The sequence below is a fragment of the Halyomorpha halys genome, unplaced genomic scaffold (genome assembly GCF_000696795.3).
Source record: "Halyomorpha halys isolate HHAL.00 unplaced genomic scaffold, Hhal_1.1 Scaffold1151.1, whole genome shotgun sequence".
In the NCBI taxonomy this organism is placed as follows: domain Eukaryota; kingdom Metazoa; phylum Arthropoda; class Insecta; order Hemiptera; family Pentatomidae; genus Halyomorpha; species Halyomorpha halys.
This window is the reverse complement of record NW_027106607.1, coordinates 113,210-125,036: the sequence shown is the minus strand read 5'-3', so window position 1 is coordinate 125,036 and position 11,827 is coordinate 113,210. Positions and strand designations below refer to the sequence as shown.

The 11,827-nt window shown below is 34.6% G+C and overlaps 1 protein-coding gene across 1 annotated transcript in view; it reads right to left on the bottom strand.

Moving 5' to 3' along the window:
* LOC106688541 (putative phosphatidate phosphatase) overlaps positions 1 to 11,827 on the bottom strand; it is a 51,859-nt gene that overhangs the window by 23,721 nt on the left and 16,311 nt on the right. The window contains exons 3-4 of the mRNA XM_014433048.2: positions 3,839 to 4,143; positions 1,191 to 1,248 (exon numbers count right to left, since the gene is read on the bottom strand). Coding sequence (XP_014288534.1) covers positions 1,191 to 1,248; positions 3,839 to 4,143 — 363 coding nt within the window. The remainder of the gene's footprint in view (positions 1 to 1,190; positions 1,249 to 3,838; positions 4,144 to 11,827) is intronic.

Below are 11,827 nucleotides of genomic sequence, written 5' to 3'. Positions count from 1 at the left end.
TTAATTCATTTATTTCTCTATTCACACTTTTATTATTGCATTTTTATTCCATTCATATACTTGTACTATTTTAGGATTTGAACATTTTTTTTTTTAATTTTCCATCTTTTTTGTATAAAATTATTACATATTTATTCTGCTTAAAATTTCTGAATAGTGGTGGTTCAGTCCTTTGGAATCTGATTTGAAGTTGATAGTATAATTTATATTTTCTGAGATATAAATCGATTCTAATGTCTTCCTTCTAAAATTATTATTCTCTTTATGAATGATTTGGACATTTTCAAAATCAAATTTATGTTTATTCTGAACAACATTTTGAACTAATGCTGTTTTTTTGGGTTCCTTTTCCCTATTCTTTATATCATTTTCATGTTGATACATCCTGTCTTTTATATATTGTTTGGTTTCACCTATATATATGGCTGGACAATTAATGCATGGAATTTTATACACTAATCCCGATTGATATTTATTGTCTATTGGGTCTTTTGTTCTGCTATAAAATTTTTTTAATTTATTGCTTGGTTTGAAACTCAATGATATATCTTCCATGTCATAATCTTTAAAGGACCTTTTTATTCCTTCTGACAAACCTTTTATATAGTTACAACTATAGAATTGCTTATTTGCTTTTATCACATTTTTATTCATTCAAATTATGTTGCGAAAATGGGATATTTAAATATAATGGTGAGATCTACCGCCAAAATAGAGGCCTTCCGATGGGTGGACTACTGAGTGTATACTTATCTGGTTTAGTAATGAATGACTTGATAACAAAAGCAATTGAAGAATCAGGTGTAAAATTGAAGGTTTTGTTTAAGTATGTTGATGACATCTTCTGTGTAATAAAAGAAACAGATAAGGATAAGATGCTGAACTCAGAACTCAAAAGACAATTGTAACAATTTCAGATTCATTGAGCTCTCTAAAAAGTTTAAGAAACATTTACCCTGAACATCCACTTATCATAAGAATCCAACCTTTCCTCTTAAAACTGTCAGATCTAAGTAAGTCTATAAAATTTCATTTGGGTCCCAAGCCACATTGGCATCATTGGCAACGAGCTCACAGACAAAACTGCCAGAGAGGAACTCACGCTCCCTGGCCAAGGCACCGCCATTCTTACTCCATCAGAACTCAGTAAACCTCTTAAAATAAAAATATAATAAAATAAAAATACTTACAGCCAAATAAACCATTGTGTAAGCAGAAAATGAAGAGTGTCCAGATGGAAATGAAAGTCTGAAATATAAAAAAATACAGCAAAATTAACTTTTTCTTCAAAACTTTTAAACTTACTATTAATTGAGTTTATTAAGTTAAATATGGATATTTTTTTTCTTTAAATAATATTAACATGGATACAAGTTTGTAATATTTCCAATAACTCCAATGACAAGTTTAATCTCTCAGTTTTATTGTAACATACCATAACCCAAAATACACACAAACTTCATCATGGCTACATAAGTAAAGTGTGTATAGAAACTATAACTTTTTTTTATGCATGTCAACCAACTCCATGACTAATAACTAGTGGTTGCTATAATATCCAAGAATGCTGACTATGAGTTATCTCCTAGTTGACAGCCAATGTGTTAAGTATTCAATAATACTGTGAGTGAAGACCTTAGCGTTGGGCCCAAGCTGATGGATTTACAACTCAGAAACTCCAACTTGAGCTGGGGCATAGCACGTACAAAAATAGGATAGTGAGGACTCCCCATAAAATATTTTCAAAAATAACCAGTCCGCCAATCATTTTTAGAATCAAATGAAAAATAAAATCAGGCTTTCAATATTCATGATTCAAATATTTGTATGTCTTATGTGCTCATTTATTGTTTTAATAACTGATTTCAAGAAATAACATACACCCTTCAAACATCATACTTTTTATAAAAAGTTGGTTGGGGGTTGCTGCAGTCAATGGAGAGAACTTGTCTAATTATTTATTTATTTATGTGTGTATTTTAAGTTTATAGATTAAGAATAGTCATTAAATTTAAATAATATTTTGAATCTTTGATGGATCAGTGAAAAGAGAAATATGAAATGAATGAGAGTGAAATAGAGATGATAAAGTAGATATGGAAAAAAACAAAAAGAATAAATAGAAAAGAGGAAGGAAAGATAGATGTAACGTAACTTAGTTATAAAAAGAAACATTTTATTATGACCAGTTCCACTCAGCAATACGTTGTCCCAGCAGGTATAATGTCAACCAACAATACCCCCTTTGAACCCAAAAACCAATTGCTATGACAACTAGCAGACTGTATTTGTTTTAATTTTTGTGGGTTGGGGTGAAGAGGAATGTCATCACTCATATGATTGTTTTTAGGTAAATAATCGTACTCTCAGGTTTTGTTAAACATGAAAATCAAGTTCAAAAAAGTAAAAGATAATGTTCAATACTTTCCTAAGGACTTGGAGGTGAACTGGTAACTCATGTACATACAAAACCTGTCACAGTGTCTTCCAAAATGAATAGACCAAAGTGGTGCTTATGTAGAAAATTAGACAAATGATCAATATTTAAAATGATGTGAATGATAAAGAAAAGAAACAGAGTTTAGTACTCCAAAGAAGAAAAAAAATTAGGAGGTCTTACCTTTAAGAATACCCTCCCAATAAAATTATCTTTGATATTTCTACCATTTTGCAAGAGAATCAAAGCTTATGTATTAAATGTCTTAACCCTTCTCCAATTAACGTTCATAATACAACAATCCTCCAAAAAAAAAATCAAATCTTTATAGTTAATAAGATGATAAAATTTTCAATTTCATACATTCAATATAATAATATCCTACTAATGATTACAACTTTGCTGTAATTAATTACAGTAGAGTCCTGTTAATCTGAACTTCACTAATCCGAAAATAAAGTTAGGGTATGTTCTTAGGAGTCAAAAAGAACTAAAGTAAAAAAAAAAAAAAGTAATATTTAATAATATAAATTTTATTTCTGTAAATTTGAAGTTAGACAAAGTACCGAACTAATTAGTTTATTACTGAACTACACTGGTTTCATAAAAATCAATCAAATAACATTTTTCTGTCGAAGAGAACTATAGCTTCTCTTGAAACCAAACTATGTCAGTGCCTCAGAAAAATGGCATCGTGTGTAGCTCTACATCAATAGAAGCTGGATCGTCTGAGTTGGACAAAATCTGCTCTCCGTTACCAACTGTTTTTACCTTTAATCTCATACTAAGACATTGACTAATTATTTTAAAACCATGTCAGTGTTCTGCTGATCGTAAATCTCACAGTTATGATCATCGTCTCACAACCACTCAAACAAATTATTTTCATTTGAAGAATAATTAAGGAATATTTTAAGAGTTCTTGTATCTGTACAATACTGGTTTTATCAGCCTTCTAATTTAGAACAACTTACAATAAGTAAGCCAAGTTCCACATTCTAATCAGCTATTTGGGTCTGGGATTTAGTTATGCCTATACATACCTAATAAAATAAATTATGTCACACACAATAAAATTTATAGAATTAGTTTTTATTATGTAATTTAAGTTTATTTTAAGAATGATTTCTCTCAATATGAAAAATTCATGTATCCTCAGTGAATCTGGTCGCATTCATTTTGAATAATTGTGACTCTACTTCACTGGGTTTCAAACAGCATATAACACACACACACAAAAAATATATATTCTTATACTCCATTTTTACAATGCTATAAAATTATTCAACTGGTGAATACTGAAATAGCTCTTGCTAAGAAGCCATGGGACAATTCCAAAAATTAGCATTAGGATAAAATTGATCATACAAGATATATTCATATTAAAGAAGCTTTACATACCTAGATTCACGGAGAAGTTTAGAACTAGTTCCTCTGCATGTGAATTCCACAAAATATTTGTATTTAAAATCTGGTGTACTACAGTCAATATCAGGATCACAAACAGTCATAAAGTGTGGTCTAAGCCTTCCAATAGAATACTTCCCAATATCTGTAATTAACTGGGAACAAACTGCTCCAAAACAAAAGAAACCAATCTCTTTATAACATCTAATAAGCCATGGTGGTACTTTCCAACCAAAAAGATACAATGAACGTCTCTTAGAACAGACTTTTTTCAATAAGGAAACTTCAAAAACAAGCATCTGAAATAAAAATAAAAACAAAATATATGTATAATCTATATATAACTAATTTCTTCAGTATTTATTGTATTAAACAATTTCTAGCAATCAATAGAATTACTGGCCTTTTTGAAATGAATGTAATGCAGGAAAATATTTAGTAAATAGTCAATCACATCCACCATCCATAGTGATAGTATTTGAAAACTTCTCAGAAGACTCCATGATTTAGATCTCAAAATTAACACAAACCCATTTCTTAATTCATAAGTTCTGCTTGTTATAAGAATATAAAACTACAAATGGACTATGAAACTAATGCCAAATTGGACAAAAAATACAACAATATATATATATGAAAAAAGAAAGTCCTCAGCCTAGCTAGAATTGATCAAACGACACTGGATGAATACAAAGCCAGCAAAACAAAGACCAATAAAATAATCAGAAAAGCAAAAGGATAGTTCCTCAAAGAAAGATTGGCAGCTATTGAGAATAACTGGCAGGCTTAATGTATATGCTAGTTCTATGCCAACATGAGGAAAGAAAGGATGGGGTATAGACCGAGAAACACGCTAATGCTATGAAAAGATTATAAACTGATAGCATCAACTTTTGAATCAAAGAAAGCTCATGAAAAAAGGACATGAATCATACTGAAGACCTCGATCCACAAAGGTGCTAAAACGAGATATTCGCGATGTTGAAATAGCTATCAACTGATTTAAAAGAAGGAAGATCCCAGGAATGGACACCCTACTATCGGGGCTCTTCAAAAATGGTGGAGAACCTCTAAGAGCCAAACCATTAAAACTAATCCGGAAAATATGGGGGAAGGAAAGGATAACAGAGGCCTGAATCGCAGACCTAATCTGTTCTATTCTAAAGAAGGGCTCAAGATATGAGTGTGGCAATTACTGAGGCACAATACTCCTTCCAGTAGCCTACAAGATAATGACCAATATCATGCTAAATTAAATATCACAGTATTACGAGAATGTAATAGGCCACCACCAAGTGGGGTTCAGGAGAGGAAAAAGTGCGCTAAACTAGATCTTCTTCCTAATAAAACAGATACTCCGAAAATGATGTAAAGAAGATCAGGATGTGCATGCCTTATTTGCCGATTTCGAAGCAGCCTATGATTCCTTATATAGAAACTGCCTTTGGAAGATCATGACTGAACTGGAGATCTCCGGAAAGTTAGTAAGACTGATAAAAAAAAGCATGTACAACAGATCCTAAATGCAGAGTCCCGATACAAGAAGTATCTGAAGCCTTTGATAACAGAACAGGTCTGAGATAGGGAGATGGACTCTCGCCATTGCTGTTCAACTTAGCCCTGGAAAATGTGATGAGAAGCACATCAGGCAAAATTGGTGGAATACATGTTGGAATGAAACATAAAATCCTAGCATACGTGGACAAGATTGTGGTCCTAGGAAGTAATCTAGATGACATAGAAAGACTCTAATAAGAAAAGCAGAGGAAATCGGCTTGCATATAAATGAAGATAAAACAAAGTAAATGATAGTAAGCTAAAACAATCCACCCTAACAATATGATCTGTGTGGATGGCAAATTGTTTCCGAAAGTAGACGGCTTCAAATACCTCAGCTCCACAATAAATTCAATAAATGATCAACTGTCTGAGATAGACCAACGTATAACAAGGGCAAACAGAGCCTTCTTTTCTCTGTCCAGAATATTACAATCCTGAAAAAAACTATAAAAATCTGAAGCTACAGGTATACAATGCCATGATAAAGCCAGCTCTTATATACAGCCAAAAGACCTGAGCTCTAACAGGTATCCTAGAAAACAGAATCCGGATATTTGAAAGAAAATTGCTCTGTACAATTACAGGAGTAATTTGGGATCAGAGCCTTAACATGGGGTTGACTATTATTTCTGTGGTTGTCCCACGAAATGATAACATGACCCCCCAACATGGTTACAATAAGTTGTTTATCTCTAGATAACCCCCTCCCTCATATGTCAGAAATAACCAGGAAGGTCATAAAAAAAAAATTAAAAATAAAATAAAAAAGGCACAGAGAAGACTGGTTAAGGTCTACAAGGTCTGTAGAGCCAACTGAACAAAAAAATATAAATGTACATATATTGATAACTTTTTTCTTGAGTATCAAAGATAAATAAATACATAAGACATAATTAATAACACTTTTATAAAAAGACAAAATAAAAAACAGAAATAACAGCTGAATAGTTTCCAAAGATTATATATAAATTAATATTACATATTATTTCTTCCTTCTGTCTGCTTACAAAGATTACAACTTCCAAAATTCATCATTCTCTAAGAAGTTATATCACAATAACTTGATATAGTTTGCTTGATCAACACGACCATTGAAATGAAACAGTTAGGGTCCAAATGGCTAGATTGGCCAAGATCAACTAGATTGGAGATCTCATAAGGAATTTAAGGCAATTCCCAAGCACTGGGATGCTCTTCCCATTAAACTAATGGAGAAGGCAAAAAATGACCTTTGAACTAATTAAAATAAATATTATAAAAAAGGAAAGGATATTGAAATAGACTAACCTGGTATATCAAAGCAACAAAAGTATTGAAATAGTTCATCTCTTGAAAAATTTTGTTATTCAGTTCTATTTCTATAATGTAGATTTAATACATAAATAATCTGTTGTATTTTATTCATAAATTTTGTAATTAAATTTATTTCTTAAATTTGTATGCATTTGTTTAATTGCACAGTAATTTCATTGAATATCTTCATTATTACCAATGCTAAAATTAATTAATTCTAAATTATGACACAATTATAAATGATAAGTTACAGTTGAATATCAATTGAGTTAGTGAAATATGATTGATATTATATATTTGTATTACTCCAGAACAGCTTAAATATTTGTACAGGATTTTAACATTATCCTAAATTCGTCGAAAATGTGTGTCAAAGTTTTATAGCATAAGAACTAAAATGAGCTTGTTAAATTCATTAAGCAATGAAGACCTTCTTAAGGCCATGTATTCACTTGAGAAAATGCTATGAATGAGCAAATTCTAACGCCTGTTTTGCTCAGATGAGTACAGGGCAGTCTGCACAGCACCACACCACACAGCCTAAGCCAAATATTGTGTGTCCATGCGTATTTGATTGTGTGAGCACTTCAGTGTTTTTTTTCTGTGGATAGGAGAAAAATCTTTTATAAGACAAAGCGCAACAAATAAAAAGTGACACAACAGTGTGAGATTCCTACTCACTAAAAAACCAACCCCCAATTCTTCTTTAACACCCTGTGGAACCGCTGTAAAACATTACTTCATGGGGCAGAAGGGCTATCTTATTAAGCCATTGCCTGGCCTCTTCTTTCTCGCTCTTTTTCTCTGAGCCTTCTACAAATTAGTCTTCTACAGCACTCCAATTCTCCTGCCTAGTCATCATCAAAGCGACTAAGTTTTATGGCACTGATGTTTGGCTAAGTTTCATGTCTAGCTCTTCTTTTTTCTGGAGTAAAACCTAGAAAATAGAAGAACAAATGTTCTACTGTTTCATCCACAGAATCACAAGTAGGGAATATTGGTCTGTCCTCTAGTTTGAAGTGGGGTAAGTAGGCGCTAAGCAACCATGCCCTGTAAACAGTTGCATGAGATAATAGTCTACCTCCCTTTGTTTCCAAAATATTCATGTTGACACATCAGGAATCATAAGGTGGCTCTATCTCCTAGGCGATGAGGTATTCCAGCATCTCTGCCGTCTTTCATGGATCTGAATTCTATCTTCTTTTACTAGTGCAGCCCAGTGGGCATCCATCTCTTCTCATTTCTTTTGGAATATCCACCTGTGTTTATCATCAAAAAGATCTATCAGAGGGATATGTGAAATGATGCACACAGCATCGTAGGAAAAGCTAGAGTGACATGCAGAGCACTTTTCAACTGGTTATGAACACTGCCTCAGTTTTATGGTCAACAAGTTAGAGGCCTACCACTGAAAGGCATTGACGAATGGTAACTAGCCTTGTTTCTATTGCAACATATGTCAAACCGTAACAGTTTCTTCAGGCAGGGGTAGCCTGAGCACCATGTCATACATAATACTCCAAAGCAATGGCCCTAAAACTGAACTCATCCACTCTCAATCTCCTAAGGACGACTGTGGTGACTCTCTTTCCTGCATCCCAATACTGGTCTGAGCGCAGCATAGGGTTCACATGTTTTCTGGAGTGATGCTCTCTTCGCACAATCTCTCCAATTCACTTCTTTTTTCGGCAAAGAGAATGCGAGTAAAAACACATGCTCCACTGTTTCCTTGGATGATAGCCTGGCATGCAGGGCATTCTGCGGTGTTCTCCAGTTTAAATCAGTCCTAGTAGGCTCTAAAGAATCCATGTCCAGTCAACAATTGGGTTACATAGAAATCTATCTTACCATGTCTGCAACCATATCACAAACCAACATTGGGTATTAACATGCGAGTCCACCTCTCGGAATCTGCAGTCTCCCAACGCTGTTGCCACTGATCGATAGTTATTTTCTACTCTTCTTCTCTGGAAACGTGAGAGCATTGTCCATGGTGCCTACTTCTTTCTTCAAAAAGAAGTTTAACAGGCGACATTCTGGCTATCACGTACAGCGCATCATAGGAAACTGTTCGAAAATCACTTACTGTCCTTTAGGAACTCTGCGATAAACGGAAACCACCTGTCCTCTGTATGATTTGGTATTTCTTCCATTCAATTTCTTTACAAATTGGAGCTGCATATAAAATAACTGAGGAGATAACAGTAGCAAGAAACCATCAGCAATGCTCTCTAAGACCTCCAACATTTGACATAAGGTGTGACAATAAGGATGCTACTTTCGCAGATTTGGAGCTGCTTTACTCCATATGAATATTAAAGTGGACACGTGCATTAATCAATGTTGGATTTACATATCCGATTTTGTAAATTTATTTAATCTCATTTTGGTGCTCACCTCAATGTGAAATAAAGACAGTGTGAATCACATGTTGCAACCTGATATCACAGGTGCTTGTCATATATCTCGACAGCCTGGCCACTTGTTAGACCACCAAACACACCTTCATTATACTGACCTGCGTGTTTCTCAGGATTGTGAGAAACAACCATTCTCCCTCTTTTACTTGCCCCTTCAGGGAATATATTTTGTATAGTAATAAATTATATGATTACATTCAATTGTTACAAAATATCTTACAATTTATTTAGCATAACTATAAACATGCAATAAAGGGCTCCCGATTGTAAGAAACGTATCAGACCTTTCAGATTGCAAACAATCATCACTCCTAGGTATTTTAAGTAAGACTGAGAATGAATTTTGTGCCTACCCATTGGGCCAGTGATGGACTTCCTTTGCTTCCTGCTGGTGACCAGGAGAACCTCAGCCTTGTGATTCGCAAGTTGTAGGCCTACCAAAGACAGCCAATCTTGAACTGTAGTAATAGCCTGGTTGGCGATGAGGGTAGCTTCTTCCAAGTACCTTGCCGCCACTAACACTACATCATCTGCAAAACCCACAACTGTGGCTCCCTCTGGCATTGTCAACTAGAAAATTGTGTTGTACATGATGTTCCACAAAAGAGGCCCTAGTATGGAGGCCTGTGGAACACCACCAGTCACCTTGTATCTCATTTGGCCAATGTCTTAAAGATAAAACAGAACTCTATCTCTAAAGTAGTCTGCAAAAGACAGACAGGCATAACCATGTCTGTAAGGCATCAAATATACAGGTCCATCTTGCAGTGTTAAATGCTTCCTTGACATCTAGGGTGATGATTGCTGCATAACACTTAGCACCTATCCTCCATCTTGCTCCTGCAATTGCAGTACAGGCTGTCTCTACTACTAATCCAATAGCATCTACCATAGATCGCTCTTTACGAAATCCATATTGAACCCTTGAGAGGCCATTTACACCCTTTGTGAACTCTTGTAGCCCAAAAGAAAGGATTCTATCTTTCTTCATAGGATAGTATCCAATAAACAAATAGGATGATAGGTTGGCAGGTCTTCCATTCTTCCTTTACCCTTTGAAATAAGTACAAGGCACTGTCACTTCCAAGGTTTCTGAATTGAGTCTTCACCAATGCAAGAATTGAAGAGTTCGAGGAAAAGATCGAGTCGATTTCTGAGAACCACATTTGGAATTCCGTCCAATCCTGGTCCCCTGCAATGTTGTAGGTCTGAGGTGATGTCCTCTATCTCTTCCAACGTGATTTGTGGGAAATCAGTTGTATGTAAATTGTATATACATCCCATAGTATTCACCTGTTCCAGAAATAGTGTACAGACAATATTGTCCACAATATTCGATCTCGTGGGGAGCTGCATCGTGCCCTTACTTAGTTTCTCCAGTGCTATTGTTTAAGGCCTACCCAATGGGTCTGCATCTACCTCATCAAAAAGTTCTCTCTAGCAACATCGTTTACTTTCTTGGCTCAATTCACACTTTGATGGCTCGTCAGAGGTTCCTTCTAGCTCTCATCTCTTCCTGAAGCACAGAAAACTCTGGAAGACGTCTGATTGCTGGTAACGTCTTCTTGCTGGGTTACAACACTGACAAAGTAATAGTATCTGTCCACCAGTATACAGGGGAATGGTGTTTGCCAGGCTTTAAATGGGTCATAGCTATATCACAAGCTCTATAAATAAAAGATCAGTATACAGGGCTTTTCCTCGGTAACCCTTTCAATTCACATTCATCCTCTAGCATTACAATGAATGAACTGTCATCAAAAGTTTTCATGTTCCAGCCAACGGTTCTTCAACAAAAAATCTTTTTTTCTTGTAGGAGTATCCAGTGTAATCAAGAGAGCTTGGTGATCACTGTGAGTATAAAAACCATAAACCTTCTAAGTAGCAATCTGTTTCAGGTGACCACTGACAAACGTCAAATTTATAATAGATTAACTTCCTACTCTAGTGAACGTTGGGTTTGTTCAGGTGTTCATATCACTTATTTGTGCAAAACCTTCCAGAAGAACTTCACCACGTCGATTTGTTATCCTACTTCCTCAATCTGTTGCCCATGCGTTGAAATCACCAGAAATAATAGCTGGCTTACGGCAACTAGCCTCTAAGACAATTCAATCCAACAAATTCACAGACTTCTATTGCCTTGGATAGGCGTAACAGCTAAAGATATAGAAATCGTTCTTTGCCTATATAAAGCCGAAGTGCATTGCAGTATTCACTTCTTGCATAGCTTGGGAAGCACAAGCCCAAAACGTGTATTTTCATCAACAACTTGAATTCTAATACCCCCTACAAGACATCCTCAATCAAACGTAGCAACTTGATGTTACTACCTCACGTCATTTGTCACAAGTAACCTAGCTACCTCCATTACTTTAAATTAACACATGCTGACCAGCTTTCAATAAAAAAACAACTGAATCAGGTAAAGTTACATTGTCATCACAATAACCCATCTGTTCAGCCTGGATGAACCCAAGAATCGGTGAATGAGACATGAATTATTCTGAGATTAATATATTTTTAAATTAGAGAGACGTAGACGACCAGACTGTTGTGTTATTTTTTGTTGCTAGGAAAAATATGATCTTTAAATTTATTACTTTCCAATTACAGATTGGTTGTTTAAATTTTTTATTTGTGTCTAACATTTCAATTCTTTCTTTCATTTAATTAACTATTTTTTCGTTCACCACCTGTTTAATAATTA